Source organism: Camelina sativa, chromosome 16 (assembly GCF_030686135.1).
Source record: "Camelina sativa cultivar CO46 ecotype springtype chromosome 16, ASM3068613v1".
Taxonomy (NCBI): domain Eukaryota; kingdom Viridiplantae; phylum Streptophyta; class Magnoliopsida; order Brassicales; family Brassicaceae; genus Camelina; species Camelina sativa.
In genome coordinates, this window is record NC_141895.1 from 8,083,472 (window position 1) to 8,102,821 (window position 19,350).

Genomic DNA, 19,350 nt, shown 5'->3' on the forward strand with positions numbered 1-19,350 from the left:
TTTCTAGTTTCTCTATCCTATATATTTTTAGTTTCTCTATCTCTCAATAAATAGTTTTGGGTTTCCAGGTCCTTCTAAAAATTCTAAAATAGAATCAAATTATATTTTACTAGATAAGGGCCCCCACGATGTATGGATTTAAAAATTGTTGGATAAAATAAATCCTTAAACAATTTTTTGAAAATATATAAAGAAATTTTATTTCCTAAAGTAAATATATAAATAATTTAAGTTATAAAATATTTGCATTTACCTTCAGACATTTATTTCTATTTTTATATTTTTAATATATTATAACAATTATTACAATAATCTAAAACTAAATTATATCCCACTAAAACTTTTGCCAAATACTCATCATTACAAATACTATTATTATCAAATTTCAAAAACGTTTCACCACTTATTTACAAAATATTTTACATGCAACAAATTCATCAAAGCAGCATTTAATAAGTAACCACATATAATTTTACTCTATATTTTACCATTAAAAATATGTTCTTACATCCAAAATTATTTTATTGTTAAAATATGCTCTTTATCACCACCTATAAAATGTCTTATAAACAAACTAAACAAATTTTATGTTGCTTTACTTTCATTTTGACATAATTATAGTTCTTATAATTACTAAAATTGTTTTATGACATAATTTATTTAACCATGAATTTTTTTTATTCCAAAAATATTTTGGATGACCAATTGGTGAAAATTACCTACTCGATTACAATGATTTTATGACTAACCCAATAAAAGTTGAGAGATTAAAAAAAATATATAATAAAAATAAAAATTAGAAAATTAGAATAAGGATGATATATAGAAGTCTTAGATAATTAAGATATACAAAATTAAAATTTTATATACAATTCAAAACATGACATATGTCATAATCACGTTAAAGATCAACGACCTATTTACTCTTCGGATATATCCAATTGTACTTTAAAAACTTAAAGCTAGACCTCGTCTCAAATATTCTCGAATCATAAATTCTCAACTTAATTTTACCTGAATAAAAAATTCTCATTTATTTCTCTATATATCTGGTTTAAACGGTTTTGTGAACCCAATTCAATAGAAAACCACATAAATCCGGTTTGAAACCAATTTTAAAATGGTTTACCGTTCCAACTTCCAAAATTTGAAACCGCTTCTCAATTACTCGATCAAGCAGCTCTTGTTTCAATACCTGAATCATCAATATTATTCAGAAAATCCGGTTTGAAACAAATTTTAAAATGGTATACTGTTCCAACTTCCCAAATTTGAAACCACTTCTCAATTACTCGATCAAGCAGCTCTTGTTTCAATACCGAAATCATCAACATTATTCAGAAAAGAAAACTCTAAATTTTGACCAAAAACATCAACCACCGACTCATCTTCCAAACTTATAATGCTACTAACTATATAATCATTTTTGGAACCTCCATCAGTCTCTCCATGCTCGATTAAATTAGCGCGCTTATATACTTCGATTTCATTTGCATCTGGTAGCTTCCATTGAAAAACCCGCACGAATCAAAGATCCACGCAATAGATTGACAAAATTATATAAGAAAAACCAAATCAAATATCATAACTTTCGATAGAAACATGTAATGTTACGTAAATATAATGTTAGTTTCTTAATTAGCTGTCCTATTATGTTTCAAAAACAATAATTCTTTTGACATAACTTATGTTATTCTTTTTAAATTTGTTATTCACTATTTATTTATTAATAAGCTAATAATATACATGCTTAGTGAATTACTTTTTTTGTTTATATCATGTCAAAATATTATTGAGAAAACACGTATAATATAAGTAACATACAATGGAAAATATATTAGTTTTGTTAAATTTCTTTTTTGATTTAGAATTTTTTTTTAAGATATAAACATGTAAATTGTATTTAGATATGATGTTATTTTCTTAATTATCTGCATTTCTCATCCTTTCAGTGATCTTGACACGTGTCATGATCATGCTAATGACTAATTTGAAAACCCTATTTTCTATAGTAAGATTTTTAGTATAATAAAAAAATTAGCAAACTTCAATTCAAGCTTTTTTCCCAAGACTGCCAATCGGGTTTTTCATGATTTTCATTTTCTTCGTTTTCTTCGCATGTGCCTTCACAAATCTAGTTGCAACACTCAATGTCCAAAATTGGCTAACCATAGAAACATAAAGTTTATTTATTATTTTTTTGTGTGCAAAAAATGACATAAAATTTAATGTGTTAGGTTATATAGTATAACTATACGACCAAATATGGATGGCATATAATATATTTATTTTACCATATATATAGTGGTTGAGAATATTTTGTAACAGTAAAACTTTGATATGGATGACACATAGTATATTTATCTTATTTGTTTTTTTTTTAATATAATAAGATTACAATTATCTTACGCTTTCTTTTATCAAGCTTCAAAACTGTGATTTCTTATCGTTAAAATTGACACGTGTCACGATTTGATGAGTTACTAAATTTGAAATTTAATCGTTAAAATTGACACGTGTCACGATCTGGTGAGTTACTATCTTTGAGAACCAAGGTTTATATAATAAGATAGGGGTGGGCAAAACAACAGTAATCCAAAAAACCAAACTGAAATAAATGGTTTGGTTTGGTTATGGTTTAATCTAAAAATTTATTTGATTGTTATATTTATTAACCAAATGATTTTGGTCTGATTCGGTTAAAAACAGTATTGTTTTTTTGTTTTGATGAATATTTGGAATATCTATATACACTATATGCATTTATACATTTCTACTGTATGTAATTTATAAAGTTGAATGATGTCAATATCTTAACGTGAAAAACAAGACGTACAAGGTATCACATAGCCTTAAAATTAGAGGCCTAGGCCCAAACTGCAGCAGATGGCTCACATTTCCTCCCATGCGTGAGAGCTAGTTGAGACATATTTTCTCAACATTCCTTTACACATACCCTTTCATGTTAAACCTATGCATCAACCACCTTACTAAATCAACAATAGTATAAGACTTCTAGGTACTACTAGGTTATGACTAGCCACATAAAATATAATAAGAAAAAGAGGCAATTTCATGGGAGGAAGATCCCCTCGAGCCACACTGCCAATAGACAACAAAGATGATACATGATATTAGTTACCCATAAGTCTTTAAATTCAATGATGAAATGTGGAGACTGGAGATCATAGGAGAAGCATCGACATCACTGGAAGAAGGTAAAATGTGATCATTAATGGGCCTTAACACGATTGTGATCATTACTGGGCCTTAACAAGATGTAAATGAAAACAAAAAGGACGAATAATAACCGTTAAAGAACCCCATTTCATATTAAATAAGTTTTTTGCACAAAAGTATATAGGAATTTCTAATCTTTAGCCAATGGACAATATAAATGGATTGCTTGTTGTCCAAATCCCAAAAGAAAATAAAAGAAGACCCATATGCATGCTGAACAAAAGAAGCCAACATGCACACCAAAATAATATGATAAGCCTAGCCACCTTCACCAAGGCCCAACGACTCAATGTATCATGTATGGAAATTAATGCCTACGTAATTTAAGTTAAGTTATCTTAATTTAACTTACATGTGACAGGAGCATGAGTAGAAATGTAGATTGGAACAGTGTTAGGATAAGTTGTGGACATTCTTATTTTTTTCTTTTTTTTTGTTTAATTCCTTTTTGTACTTTATCTATATAATCAACTAGGGAAACTGTATAGTTTACATAAAGCTTATCACAATCGAACATAAATAAGAAAAAAAGTTTGGGTAAGAAGATGATATGAAATGAGTTGATTAAAATTATAAATCACTCTCTTACTTACTTAATTCATCATCATTTACAAAACCCTCACTAGAAATACAAAAAAAAAAAAAACTATTCAAATCTATACTAGACCAAATGGTGTTCACTTATACAGACCAAAACTTATATATGTCGAAATACTTTTAAGAAGAAAAAAAGAACACATATCTCTTTCTCTACTCAATTATAAGTCGATCTTCAACATTATTCCTATCAAAGCACTGTTTCTATCTGAACACCTAAATCTCTCAACTTTAGATAAAACTCTCCCGCGGCTCTAAGCAGCTTGATCGCCTGCCCTGGATTCGGGAACCTCTACCACTTTCCTAACCGAAACACACCGGAGCGGATCAGCGTTTTTCATTGCCTCCTTCATCTCCTTCTTCAAAACCTCCATTGCCTCCTCCATTTCTGACTGCTCTCTTTCGCCAAGTCTCAACGCTCCGATGCGCTTAAATGGAACCATCAGAAGTGGATCCCCCACACTCTGTTGTAGATGTGAACCTTCCCATCAAAGCTCTCTCCCTCCGTTTAGTCTCTAACCGTATGCTCTCAAGTTGGTCTTTCTGGTGACTTGTAAGGTCGTTAACATAAGTGGCTATGAGTTTAAAAACCATACCTGGCTTGAAACCCCCGATCCAAAGGATGAGTTTCACGCAAGAGCTGAGCCAAGGTGGGGAGAAGAAATCGTATATGTCATCTCCCGCGACGGACACGGCAGCTGATTTCTCTTGGTAATATTGGAGACTGTGAGAGAGAAACTGGGTGACAAGAGATTCTTTTTCTACCGGATTTACCCTGGTGGTTTCATCATCAAAGTGTGCCTGTGACGGAGAAGCCAGTCATTGAAGAAGCTCGTAAAGGTTTCAGAACTGTTGATGATTGGCATGACTTATTTATATAGTTTGAGTTCTGTGAATGAGACATGCATGTGTCTCTGTGTTAATTTCGTATGACTCTATTTATATATAAGACAAAGACAGCACATAATGGTAACCTGGTCAAAACAGTGGGTGGACGGTGTTGATGTGTTAAATCGACAATATAAATAGTATGGATATTCTTAGGGATAAATGGGAACATGTCATTTTATTAATGTATAATTGAAGTGAGGGTTTACAGAAAATAATAATTAAGGAGCTAAGCGTAGTTAATACAAAAGCAATTACTCTCCTCTCTCTAATTGCCCAAAAAGTGGATCCCCTGATGTGACAATGACATCAGGTATTTATAGTGGCCATTGACCTAGAGTTCCTTCAGTCTCTTCTGAAAATGACGATTTTGCCCCTGCGGCCAGATGGACCAGATCCAAGATTTTAGGCCCAATACTTCTTAAGATCTTCTGTTTGGGCTTCTGTAAATGTTGGGGGCAGAACCCATATCCAACAATGGTCCCCCCTAGTCCGATTAGCGATTGCTAGTCGGGTACAATTCTGCATCTCAGGTTCGTCTTGCAGAAAGAACAGAAAATTTTAAGAGCTTGAAGGCCTTCTAGAAAGTCCTGGTCGAATAGTGCGTTCCGAACGTTTTTCGAGGCATCCGAAAGATTCCGGGATGAATAGAGCATTGTGCACGTTTTTCGAGACATCCGGGAAGTTCCAGTATGAATGGAGTATTGTGCACGTTTTTCGAGACATCCGGGAAATTCCGGGATGAATAGTGCATTGTGCACGTTTTTCGAGACATTCAGAAGATTCCGGCATGAATAGTGCATTGCACACATTTTTCGAGGCATCCAGAAGATTTCGGGATGAATAGTGCATTACGCACATTTTTCGAGACATCCGGGGAGTTCCGGGATGAATAGTGCATTGCGCATGTCTCTCTGGTCTCTCGGGTTTTAATCAAGAATTTTGCGTGTTCTGCATGTTTCCCGAGGCGCGGGAAGTTGTGATAGTTCCAAAACTAGGGTTTTCCTTTTTACCTCGGTCAACGCGCTGGTCCCCACCATATATATATGTCTCCTTGACCTAGTTTCATTTCTAACTCCTTCTTTCTCCAAAAGGTAAATTTCTTTTCTCCTTCTCCCTTTCTTCTTCCTTCTTCTCCCTTTTCTTCTTCCTTTGCATATTTTTTTTTTGATCTTGGTTTGAGAGAACCCATGGTCTCGCCGCTGAGACTATCTCGTCATAGGGCCGCCGCCGCTGGATCCGGCCGGTTTATTCCGCCGGTGTCGTCTTCTTGCGGACGGATCTGGACCGGATCTGGTCATATGGCCGCCACCGCTAGACCCGCGCGTGCTCATCCCTTCCGCCGCCATGGAGCCGATCGAAGGTGGCCGCAAGAAGATGACCATGGTCTCGCCGCAGAGACTGTCTCGACATATGGCCGGCGCCGCTGGACCCACGCGTGCTCAGCCCTTCTGCCGCCATGGAGCCGACCGAAGCCGTGAGTTGCTCCGCCTACACCGCCGTCGTGTTCCTTGCTATGGCACCATCGTCTCGACTCGTCTCCTCGCAATGTCTCTTTCCTCCTTGTACTGAAGGGTTTGGCGCCACCGTACCCAGGACGCGTAAACCGCAATATTCTGCCGAGTCGTGGCTACTGGCGCGCCATGTGCTAAGATCTGCCGTAGAGGTGCGTGTGACGCTGGATCGTGTGGGTTGAGGCCTTGAGACGCGCGGAGGTTGATGGTGCGCTGATCTTGAGACGGTGGTGCACGGAGGTTAACGAGATGGCGTAGCTGGGAGGTTGGCAAGATGGTTGTCTTGGTGATAGACGGCTAGATGGCAAGGTTGCGAGCCGCGAGATGGTGAGGTTGGCGAGATGGTTGTCTTAGTGGCAGGATGGCGAGCTGCGAGATGGCGAGGTTGCGAGATACGAGATGGTGAGGTTGGTGAGATGGTTGTCTTGGTGGCGGGATGGCGAGATTGGCGAGCTGCGAGATGGCGAGGTTGTTAGATGGCGAGGTTGAGGTTTTCCGTGGCGAAGCAGCGAGATCGAGATCTTTGGTGGCGAGATCGAAACTCTAGTGGTGCGTTCGAGATCTTGGGGAGTTCAAGGATCGTGGCGAGGTCGCAAATACATGACGTATGTGCGGGATGGAGTGGCGAGCTCGTGATCATGGCGAGATCAGACTAGCGGGATTGAGATTGGCGAGATTAGAATGGCGAGATCGAGACCGGCGAGCTCGCGTGTGGTGAAGTGTTGAGATCAAAATTCACGTACGAGATTATGACATGAATTGTGGTTGTGGCGAGATCGCGGTTTAGCGAGACTTGGCGAGATCGCGGTTTGGCGAGACTTGGCGAGATCACGGTTTGGGGAGACTTGGGGAGATCGATCGTGTCTCCGAGACTTGGCGAGGCCAAGTTGCAAGAATAGAGCAATATTCGGGATGGCAGTGGCGCTTACAATTCTGGTGTGATTGATCAGTCTTGAGTAATATGATGTTTCTGACGTGATCTGTTGCTCCAATACTGACCGGTTGCTTGGATGGTTTTGCAAGGTCTCGCGCAATGGCTTTAGGAGATGATATCTATGGTGACGTTCCGGAGGAATTTGGAGATGACCAGTATCGTGCGCTAGAGAGAGACCTTGATGAACCCGAGACGAGTTATCCTTCTTGGTGGGAACCGTCGGAGGGAAGAGGTGTCGTAACAGATCTGGCGGATTTGACGGAAGAAGATGTTCGGGAGCTCGACGTCATGTTTCCTATAGACGCTCAGGACCTTAGTTTGATCCCACATCCTTCAAGTCAACGGCGAAGGAAGGTGTTAGCGTACGAAGAACGTACCGGCTCGGATTGTGTTCCTAGGTCTCTGGTCACTGGTTTCGTCGTTGGTAGCGGAGTTCCGAGAACGGTGGAGCCGAGACGTTGCAAGGATCATACGGGAGGCAGAGAACTTGTCTTCCGTGACGATGGAAGGACTCTGAGCACCGACGTTTCCCTAGCCCGCATTTACGATCTCTATGGGACTCTGAGCACCGACAACCTGTAGCTTGTGCTGCCCAGTGCCAACGAACGTCCATGGGACTGCCCAGAAGGTCACCTATGCGTTTACGAAGACTTCTTTATCGAATGAGGCCTGTAGTTCCCGATTCCAGAATTCTTGACGAGTTACTCCGCGCGTCGGAAATTGCATTCTCGCAGCTGTCAATCTCCACAATCTGTAATGCGGTGGGACTCACAATAACCGGTGCCAGGATGGGAATCTCGATCAATTGCGACCTCTTTGAGCTCGTTACGAGACCTATGCTCGACCATACGGGACTATACAGTGCTCGCTGTATGCCAGGCCTTACGATCTCGCGCGACCAGAAGAGTAACATTCATGGTTGGCGGAGGCGGTTTTTCTTCGTGGAAATAAACAAGATTTCGGTTGAAGATCCGGACACGACTTGTCCTTCTGCTTTGAATTTGATTCCCGATAGTCGTTACTGGGTTGGGTTCGTGTTTTTCTGGTTTTCTAAATATCTTTGCTGATTGTATTTTTTTTGTACTCGCAGATAACCTTCCACCTTCTGCTGCGTGTGACTTCGAGACCGTTGACAAAGCTTCCATTTTTCTTCACAGTGGGACTTTGAAGTGGCCTTGTGTCCTTTCACACTTCAAGTCTTGTAAGTTTTCAATTCTGCTTGTCTGCATCCCGATGCTCATATGTTCACGTAACTTATTTTTATGTTTGTCCTGCAGGTTCGCGGACTGGATTGCAAATGGGAGATTGCCCGATGCCGTGCTATGCTGACTTGTTCGATGCCGAGGATGCACCTGTTATAGCAGCCGAGGCTGTTATTCCAACTGTCAAGGTTTACACGGAGTGCGTTGTCGTTGAGCATCAGGATGGCGAGGTGCCCGCTCCCGAGGGTGAGCTTGGTCGTAGGACTCATTCCGCCGAGGTTGCTGCAACTCGTGCTCTGAAGAAGCCTTCTTCCGTGCCCCGTGGTGGTGATCATTCTCGGAAGAGGTCGTCTCGCTCGAGTCCTCGAAGTGATGTTGGAGGAAGTTCTAGGCGTCTTCATTACGCGGTGGGAGGTCGCGTGAGGATCGATCACTCGTTTTCTTTCCGCTACGATGTGAGAGATCAAGCATTCTCTGGCGATTCACGAGCTTGTGCAGATCTTGCCAGCAAGATTCATGGTGACTTCGTTCCGCTTCCTGCTCCTGGTGATTTGGCTTGTCCGACCACGTACGAGGAGGCCGTTCGTCAGCAGTTTCAGGTTAGAATCTGATCCTTCAGTTCTCTTAAATGTGCTTCTTGCTTAGCCATAATCTAACTATTTTCCTTGATCTCTTAGGCGATAAGCTGGACGAACCGCCTAGTTGGCGACTATGAGGACAAGGTGCACACGGCTAAAAAGGAGACTTTGCTTGTCCGAGAAGCGTTGGTTGAGGCCGAGAACTCGTGCAAGGATGGTGAGGCGCTTGTTAAGGAGCTGACGGCTTCACTTAAGGAGTCTCAGCGGAAGCTCAATTCCGAGACAGCGCATCTCAGGAAGGCGCGAGATGATCGCGGGGACGAAGAGCGTGCGAAGGCCGCTGTTGTGATCGGGGGCGCATCGGGAGCGTATGAGGACGCACTTGATTGCAACGCGTGAGAGACAGCCTGATTTGCTTGTTCTCAGCCAAGTGACCGGGACCAGGCAATGTCTTCAGAAGTTGATTGGCAGGGGAACCACGATTCCCGAGTTTAGGATGGAGCGTCTCGCAGCTAGCCAGGCAGAGTTCGAAGCGAAGGTTAACAGGGTTGTGGGTCGCCGCTTCCTGACGCTGATCTAGAGCCATTTCCGGAGGCTGCCGACGAAGGCGCTGGTGATGCTGCTAACGAGTGATAAGTCCTCGTATTGTTGCTTGTTGTTCTTGCTTTTGGATTTTCTTTGTCATTGCGAACTCGATTGCTGATTGCTTTTGTACTTTTCCTTTGGATGTCTGCAAACTTGGTTGCTTTTGATTTATGAACTTGATTATTGTCGATTTTTGTTTCTTTGATTATAATGAAGCTACTTTTCCCGCACAAAAATTGATTATTGCGTAGAATAGAGATGCGACGTTTTCGTTGTTTACAGGGCATATTTTGCAGTGCAGGACGTCTCCTGGCTTACCCTGGATATGTTGTTCCCCGAAACGTCTTAAGTAGACAAGAGAGACTTGTCTTACCATTTTGGTGCGGTACGCGTGACCGGCTTACCCTGTGGGTGCTGCGGGAATTGCGGGTATGCGAGTCGGGGTCTCGGCTTACTCACTCTGGTTCCCGCTAGCTTTGCGAGTGTGGGCTCGGCTTAAAATTTCCTACCGAAGTAAGGACGTGGATTTTTTAACCACTCCACCCATGCGGAGCGCGTTTTATAGGTGTCCGCCTGGCTAGGACGTCATTGCGAAACTTTTTCTTTTTTTATTAAAGTTATAGTTGCACCTCGTGAAAGGCTGCCTACGTACCCTCGAAAGGGATCATACCATTCGTAGTTCAAATTACAAGTGAATGCTCGATGACGAGCTCTTTTTTTTTGCGGTTGATTGACTAGTGATAGTAGCGCTTGAGGTTGGCGGAGTTCCAAGATCGCGGGACTGGCGTGCCGTTCATCTCGATTAGTTGGTGAACGCCGGGCTTGACAATCTTGGAAACTAAGTATGGACCCTCCCAATGCGCGCCGAGTTTTCCAGCGTTCTTCTCTTTTGTATTCTCGTAGACTTTGCGGAGGACGAGGTCGCCCTCGGCGAAGTAGCGAGATTTGACTTTCTTGTTGTAGAATTTTGCGGCAGCTTGCTGGTAGTTCTGGATGCGTAGTAAAGCTTGGTCGCGCTCTTCTTCAACGAACATGAGTCTGTCACATAACATTTCGTTGTTCAAGTCAAGATTATGAACGAGCATGGAATGTCGGAGCGTGGGGATTCCAACTTCGGCCGGTGCGAGTGCCTCCATGCCGTAGGCGAGAGAGAATGGTGTTCGACCGGTAGATGTGCGTGGAGAAGTTTGGTGAGACCACATGACGCCATCGAGTTCGTCGGCCCAAAGACCTTTCTTGGCGTCAAGGCGTTTCTTAATTCCGGCAAGTATGGTCTTGTTAGTTGCTTCTACTTGTCCATTGCCCTGCGGGTATCTCGGAGTCGAGTTGCTCAGGCGTATCCGCCAGCTGGCTCAGAATTCTTCAAATTGAAGCGAGATGAATTGGGGGCCGTTGTCGCAAACGATCTCGTATGGGAGTCCATACCGGCATATGATATTTTTCCAAACAAAATTCTGGAATTCATTGGCTTCAAGAAGAATTGGTATGTCTGTTGAGGGTGCAGCTTCAAGAAGCTTGGCCGGAGCAGGTGGTAGCAAGTTGACGTCGATACTCGGTTGATCAATGCTTTCTACGGGAATTACTCTTTGGAGATCATAATCCGATGTGGAAGCAAGCGTTGCAATTGCATCAGCCGGAGCATTGTCGCTTCGTGGAATCTTGACGAGCTCAAAGAACTTGAATTTATGAGAAAAGTTGCGAACAACTTTGAGGTAGGCATCCATGCGCGCATGCCTTGTTTCATAATCTCCGCTGAACTGATGCGTTACTAGCTGAGAGTCACAATATGCTTGAATCTTCTTGACGTCGATTCCGTGTGCGAGACGCAATCCAGCGATTAGTGCTTCATACTCATCGTCATTGTTAGAAGCAGAGAAGGCAAGACAGAACAACTGCTCCAAGATTTCACCTGTTGGCGAGGTTAGGCGTACGCCTGCTCCTGAGCCCATCTTTGACTAAGCGCCATCTACATGAAGTGACCATATCTTGGGTGGAGGAGTATTGTTTTCGAGTTCATGAGAGAGTTCAACGAGAAAATCTGCGAGAACTTGTGATTTAGCGCAGGTGCGGTTCTTGTACTCTATGTCGTATTCGCTCAATTCTACGGCCCATTTTGCTAGGCGTCCTGATTGGCTTGGGCTATGAAGAATTGTCCGTAGAGGCTGATTTGTCAAGACTTCGACAATGTGAGATTGGAAATAGGGGCGGAGCTTTCGAGCCGAGATTACAACTGCGTATGCAAGCTTCTCGAGAGTCGGATATCGGAGTTTGGCGCCATCGAGGTTCTTGCTGGATGCTGCTCACCACGATCTTCTCTAACAAACACGTCACTTACAGCCGAACAAGAGATGGCGATGTAGAGATACAGATTTTCTCCTTGTTCTGGTTTGGCGAGTACAGGTGGAGAAGGGAGATAGTCTTTTAATTCCTTGAATGCCGATTCACATTTTTCATTCCACTCAAAACGTTTGTTTCTGCGAAGGAGCTGATAGAATGGTATGCACTTGTCTGTTGAGCGGGAGATGAAGCGATTTAACACGGCGATTCGTCCAGTAAGATGTTTACCTCACGGGTGTTCCTCGGGGAAAGAAGATTGACAATTGCCGAAATCTGTTTTGGATTAGCTTCTATACCGCGTTTTGTGACGAGCTTCATGTTGTACTTGTTAAGTATCTCAAAAGACTGCTTCAGGTGTGTGACGTGGTCTGCGGCTTGAGCTGACTTGACGAGCATATCGTCGATGTAGAATTCCATGGTTCGACCAAGTTGACTTGCAAACATCCGGTTTACCAAGCGCTGGTATGTTGCTCCCGCGTTCTTCAGTCCAAATGGCATGACCCTATAGCATAAAGTACCTTGTTTAGTAATAAACACAGTCTTCTCACGGTCATCCTTGTGCATCATTATCTGGTTGTAGCCTGAGAACGCATCCATGAAAGATAACAGTTCGTTCCTAGCTGTGGCTTCGACGAGCTGATCAACGCGCGGAAGAGGAAAACTGTCTTTCAGACAAGCCTTGTTAAGGTCGGTGAAGTCGACGCACACTCTCCACGTACCGTTCTTCTTCTTAACCACCACCGGATTACTCAGCCAGTCTGGATAGCGACCTTCAGCGATTGATCCCGCGTCAAGTAGCTTTCGCAGCTCATCGTTGACCGCAGTTGTTCGCTCCGCACCGAGCTTTCAATGCTTTTGCTTAACTGGTTTGTAAGTTGGATCGACATTGAGTTCGTGGCTGGTAACGCTGGGATCGATTCCTGTCATGTGGTCTATCGACCAGGCAAAGGTGGTTACGTTTTGACGCAGAAACCGAACGAGCTCATCCCTTAGAGCTATTGGTAGCTCGGTGCCTATTCCGACGCAACGCTTGGGATCGGACAAATCGATATTGACTTGAATTACGGATTCCCTTGGAGGTGGTGTGCGTGGCTCTCGCTGTGGTGCTTATTCGACAATTACGAAAGCCCTTGCATTCCGCGTCTTTTTCTCGATGATGAAGCAAGTTCGCGCCATCAGAGGATCCCCACGCAGAGTATAGATACCATATGCATTTGGAAACTTGACGCACTGGTGGTAAGTTGATGCGACGGCGTGCATCTTGTGAAGCCACGGTGTTCCCAGAATGACATTGTAGGCGATGGATTTGTCTACAATTGCAAAGTTGAAGCACTGCATTGTGCCGCCGACATAGATCGGAAGTGAAATGGTTCCAACAGTCATTATGGTGTCTCCGTCGAATCCCGTTAGAGGCTGCGTGTCACGTGTTGTGTTGCGTAGATCGATCTCCATCTGGATCAGCACATCCTTGAATATCACATTGACCGAACTGCCAATGTCAATAAGAATTCTCGTTACCGAACTTTCCCCAATTATCATTTCTACGACAAGCGGGTCGTTGTTTGGACTCACGTTGCGCGCGTCCTCTTCAGTAAATGTGATAGGATCAGAGGAGTTTTTGAACATGCTGCTATGGGAGGGCCAGCTTTGTTTTGCTTCTGATTCGCGGCAGTAAGCTTGGATTGACCGCACAGAGTCCCGACATGTTGACAAGCCACCCATGATCATTTTGATCCTTTGGCGAGGAGCTGGTGGTTCATCGTGTTCTTCTGCATCATGGTTTTGCTTTGGGGGAGGGGGCAAGCGAGCGATTTCCCATGCTCGGTCATTTTGTGCCCGTTCTCGGTCATTTTGTGCCGCTGCCTCCTCTTCTCGCTGTCTTTCGTGTTGTTGCTGGTCTGCTAAACAGTAAGGGTTATCCTTATGCGTGTTAACCTTTCTCCGTTCTCGCTCTACATCGATGTCACCTCTTTTGTACTTGTGAAGGAGGAGGTATTGAAGTGTTTTGCAATCCTCCGTGGAATGTCTGCCAAATTTGTGGAACTTGCAATAACCGCGTTTGCCCTTGTAGGTAGGACCGTCAGTCTCACGATCGTACTTGTTCCAACGCTTGACTTTCTGTTGCTCATTTCTATCGATAGCAAACATCGTCACCTTCCTTCCTTTCTCGCTCTTGGCGTAGTCTCTGTTGTAGTGCTGGCGAGGCTCATAGTACTCTGCCACAGCTTTGTTTTTCGAGCTCGGAGCTTTTTTGGGTGCTTTCTCTACCGCATCGGTCTCGTTGGGGTTTTCTTTCCCTTGGCCTTCCTCCACCTCGATGTATCTGTTCGCGCGCGCAAGGACTTCGCTCAAGGATGTAACAGGTAAGATTGTTAGGTCTTCCTTGAACATGGTTCTGCGGGCAAGCGCGTTCTTTAGAGCTCCTATTGTGGCGTCGTCGCTGATGGCGAGCTGAGATACGACTCCTCTAAATCTGGCCATGAAAGTTCGCAGCGACTCGTTGTGCTTCCGGTGCATTCTCCATAAGTCGACATTCGACGCAAGGACATGCATGAAGCATTGGTGATGTTGAAGGAAGGCAGTTGTGAGTGCCTCATAACCGTCGATCGAATTGGCCTTCAGCCATGAAAACTAGTTCAACGCTTCACCAGTTAAGCTTTCGACGAACAGTTGACAACTTCCTGCGTCTTCCTCTTCCGGTGAAAAGTACGAACTACCGATATGGATAGACATTGACTTAAAAAAGACAGTGGGATCCCCCATACCGTCGTATGGTATCGGCTTGCTCTTGTTGGTATCGGGGTTGCGTCTTACTCTGACGCCTGATACTCTCGTAGTGAAAGGCGAACGTCGCGCCTCTGCTAGCACACTCTCGAGCTCTGGTGCCGCGCTTGTTACGCGGTGCATGTGCGACGTAATTTTCTTCAGCTGAGCTCGCATCTGATGAAGTTCCTGTTGGAGCGCGCGATTTTCTGCGCTCTCGGGTTGATTCGGCCCAGCACGTTGATCTGCGAGCATTTGGTCAGTTTGGAAATGCACTCTTGGTTGCTTGCCATTGGATCCAACGACGATCGACGAAATTCGAGGTCTTCCGTTGGCGTGGTGCGTTCCTCGCGGAATATTGTGTTCACCTCGCAGAGTGTTTTGCTCAGCTCGCGGAGGGTTATGCTCAGCACGCGGAGTGTTATGTTCAGCTCGCGGAGTGCGTGGTGCCAGCGTGTCTTCGTCTCGCATGTATCGAGCTTCAGATTGTGGCCTACGACGTCTTGAGTGATCGGTTTGTCCTGGAGACATCATTTGCTCGTCTTGTCTGCTCATCCGGTCCAGGGTTCTTCGAACGGCTTGATCGAGCGCGGTCTAACTGATAGTAATGCCTCTACGCGTGTGTCCAGTAGCGCCTGCGGCTGTGCGGTCAGTTGGGGTGACACCGTTAGCAGCATGATCAAGTGGAGCAGTGTCGTCAACCACCCCATTTGTCCGAGCGACGCGCGTAGCGTTTGTGGCTTTGCGGTCGATTGGGTTGTCGCCTACGGCTACACGTTCCGGAGGGATAGCGCCATTGGCTAAGCCATTGGTCGGAGCGACACGCGTAGCGCCTACGGCTTTGCGGTCGATTGGATTGTTTCCTTGGAGCTGGTTCGTCCTTGATCGGGTGCGGCCCTATATGGTTGGCCTGGTAGACACGATGCGAGATGCGGGAGAGCGTGGTGTGGAAGAGTCGACGCCTTCGTTGCTGGAGAGATCGGTATGAGACATGTTGCTGGTTTTCCGAAAATGCCTTTGTCTTCAAATTCTATTCGTCAAATGAAAGGATTCCGTCTAACCCCACGGTGGGCGCCAAATTGTTGATGTGTTAAATCGACAATATAAATAGTATGGATATTCTTAGGGATAAATCGGAACTGGTCCTTTTATTAACGTTTAATTGAAGTGAGGGTTTACAGAAAATGACAATTAAGGAGCTAAGCGCAGTTAACACGAAAGTAATTGCTCTTCTCTCTCTAATTGCCTAAAAAGTGGATCCCTTGATGTGACAATGACATCATGTATTGATAGTGGCCATTGACCTAGGGTTCTTTCTGTCTCTTCTGAAAATGACGATTTTGCCTCTGCGGCCAGATGGGCCAGATCCAAGATTTTAGGCCCAATACTTCTTAAGATCTTCTGTTTGGACTTTTGTAAATGCTGGGAGGAGAGCTCATATCTAACAGACGGGTGACATATGTAAAGTGGTAAGCTTGCTTTAGAAGAAACATGTAGAGGTAATAATACAAAAATGTATATTTTTGTTTTTGTTTTTTTGTTTATTTTATTACATTTAGAAAAACATATCGTATACAAGTAGTTAACTACACTATTGTGGGAGATTATTTTCTAGAGACAAATAAGTAATCAACAAAATTTTCTTAATAAATAGAGAAATGTTATAGTTTTCGTAACTAAAGATAACAAAATTGCATTTTTCAATGTCGTTACGCGAAACGATTTATAAACGTTTTCAATTGGTAATTAATTAACTGTTATTTTAACATGAACATAATCGATAATCATCATTCATCAGTATAAAGGTCGCTACTATTTTTTGTTATCTGTACGTACATAAAATAAAAGGAATTGGTATATATCATATATTTAGACGATACATAAATATTGTTTTTATACAATGAAGATTTAACCCTCTAAAAAAAACTGAAACTATCCTAAGCCCGAATTTCGAGACGCTCCCTCTCATTTTTCCCCTCCGGTGCCAGTAAAGTCTCTGCTTGCCGGTGTCGGGGATCTAAATCCTCTGTCTACTTTTGCTACACTTCGATCTGTTTTTCTTTTTTCGTTTTGGCTGTCTACTCAATCTTTCCAACCTTATCTCCTTACACCTTTAATCGACGGTAGAAACCCTTGGTTGTGCTCTGAGAAGCTCGCCGGATTTTACGTTCGGTTTCTCTCATCACTGCCTCCTCTCCCATATGAACCCTAAGGAGCCTTTTTTTTTACCACCGGAGCCTCATCTGACGAACCTGGGAGTGACTTTTACAGAACACCCAGATCTCATGAACCTGGTAAGCTCCCGACCGAACCTGAAGGGCACCACCATTGGATCTTGCCACCGGCGTTGCAAATCCTTTAATCTAAGCCCCAAGCGATTTTCTCCAGATCTTTTAACAAGTTCTCGAGTTGTCCCAACAGGGGAGAACCCAGCGGGTATTGGCTCTGACGAAGCCAAAGAGAATCCGGAAAAAGGCTGCTCCGACGAAGCCAGAGAGGAGAAGTGGCAGCGCTAACCTAACTGTTTTGGATGTCCATCGTTTATGCCAAATGGGCTTAGGACCATTTTCCTCTCTTTGGTGGCCCGTCTCCTTAAGGTGTTCCACACTTAATACGCTCAAGGATTCCAGGTTTGGTCTGAACTTTCTTTTGTCCCATCTTAGCGAACCATTGTCTCGACTCATGGAACTAACTGATAGAAGACGTCAAATGGAACCTTGTCAAACATTGTTCCTTTGTTGGTACAACCTGCTTATGAGAACCTGGCTGTTAGAATTACCTAAGGATAACATCATCTTCAGGAACCCTACCTTTGAAACCCCCAATCCCATCTATCACCAATCCAACCTAGAGTGTGTTCTTAGACTTCTTGGCAACTCCGGCTACAAGCTTTGTGTGGAATTCCTTAACCTCTATGGCCTTTGGCTTCATGTGAGTGAGGACCCATCTGCTTTGTTACGGTGTTGTATCTATCTATATAAATACACCCTTGTTGAGACCCCCACTACCATCTTTACCCAACCGCCAAAAGGATGTAAGATCGGGCTGCTTTCTCCCTCCCAAGGTACAATCGAATAGAAGCTTTGTGTGAAATTTCTTAACCTCCATGGCCGATGGATACATGTGAGGGAGGATCCACCTGCTATATTACGGTTTTGCATCTATCACTTGTGTCTCCCGATTGCAGCTTCACCTAGTGTCATGAGTTATGAGCCTACAAGTACGAAGAAACTTGAGTTTCTGTTTTTGAACTTTCTCATGGTGGCGAAGAATCTAACCTTTGTCTCCTCGATGGAGCCTCTTCTAAAAGCTTGGTCGCATATTCTGCGCATGGCGTGTATAGTCACTTGTTGATCAAGGAATTCGTAAAGTCCGTCTTTACGGTCGAATCCGCTATGGTACCAAAATAATTTTCAAACTTTGCACATTTAAAAAACTCATGGAACCATTATTTCTATTTTCTTTATTGCTCTTTAATCTTTGTTTGTATGAACTACACTCTCTTGAGATTTTAAGTTTTAAGTTAATGAAACTTTCTTTCAACTAAAAAAAAGATATTGCTTTATACCAAAAAAGAAATATTTTATATATTTCTATGCATAACTTAAAATTCGCTGTCACCAAGCAAAGGGTTTACAGCTGTTATCACTGGCGGATCTACGAGAAAAAGTTATATGAGGCACCAAGGCAATTATATTTAGTTAAAGAAATATTTTTAAGCAATAATAACTTATGAGAAGAAGGAAAAAAAAAAAAAACAATGGTAGATGAAAGGCATCGAACACTCCTCCTATACCATAATATGGGGTATATTAGACCAAATAAGCTAAAGTATGTTATATATAATTGATGAATTTAAGAATTATAGATAATCAGTATGGGGCACGTGCCTTACCTCCACTATACATAGATCCGCCCCTGACTGTTATCATATGTAGAAACTACGGATTTATAACTGGATTGTTCTGTCACAACCCGCAAAAGTATATATATCGAACTGTTGATGAAGGTGCTAAACCGGACATGCTAGCATAGCATCCATTCATCTATAAATTTTGTTACAAAACTTTTATGTTAAAGTTAATTAAAGAATATAAAACATAGATGTGTGAAGGGAATCTAAAAGGCATATTCGTTTCTTCTTCCGGAATCCAAACTTTTTTCTTTACATTTTAACTTCACACAATCGCACTTGTGTGTAAAGAATAATTGTTGAAGTAGAAAACAACAAATATGTAATTTGTAGTATACAATAAACCAATCGTAGTCATTAAGAAACAAAAGACTTCGCATGAAGCGCATGTTGCTACTTGCTGTAGTGAACTTGCAAACTTGGAACCATTGTATATAGGTAAGGTTTAAGAATGAAGATAAAAAACACTTTAAATATGTATGGGTAATGTGTTAATGAATCTTGGTATAAATCTTTTTTTTTTGGCAAAATAGTTTTTTTCATTTAAACTAGATTGGCTGTAAAGAGAGCTTTGCTAACGCATCAACTTCTCTATTATTGTTTTCTTAGGATAAACTTAAAACAAAAATTTTGAAAAATAATGAAAAATATCAGGATATTGTGGAAAATTAATCTCGTGGAGCTCTTTCAATTGAGTTTTCGAATTGTTCGCTTCGATCAATCATCAATTGTATTGAATTTTAAGGATTGATAATTGTGCAAACGTAACTCTTATGTTTGTTGGAGTTTGAACTTTGAA

General features: G+C 42.6%; 2 protein-coding genes and 1 pseudogene across 2 annotated transcripts; 1 reads left to right on the forward strand and 2 right to left on the reverse strand.

Annotated features, from left to right (window-relative positions):
- Positions 1-4,010: 4,010 nt before the first annotated feature.
- On the reverse strand, positions 4,011-4,703 carry LOC104753494 (protein ZW2 pseudogene; annotated as a pseudogene).
- A 3,081-nt stretch (positions 4,704-7,784) lies between these two features.
- Positions 7,785-10,012, forward strand: LOC147925277 (uncharacterized). Its single transcript, XM_087492554.1, has 6 exons — positions 7,785-8,043; positions 8,264-8,374; positions 8,451-8,974; positions 9,053-9,321; positions 9,380-9,491; positions 9,821-10,012. Exons 1-6 carry the CDS (start codon positions 7,785-7,787, stop codon positions 10,010-10,012), a joined length of 1,467 nt encoding a protein of 488 aa, XP_087348680.1.
- Positions 10,013-10,272: 260 nt separating this feature from the next.
- LOC147925278 (uncharacterized) lies at positions 10,273-11,487 on the reverse strand. The gene is made up of 2 exons (XM_087492555.1): positions 10,964-11,487; positions 10,273-10,885 (listed from the first exon to the last, which is right to left on the reverse strand). Exons 1-2 carry the CDS (start codon positions 11,485-11,487, stop codon positions 10,273-10,275), a joined length of 1,137 nt encoding a protein of 378 aa, XP_087348681.1.
- Between the last annotated feature and the right edge of the window lie 7,863 nt (positions 11,488-19,350).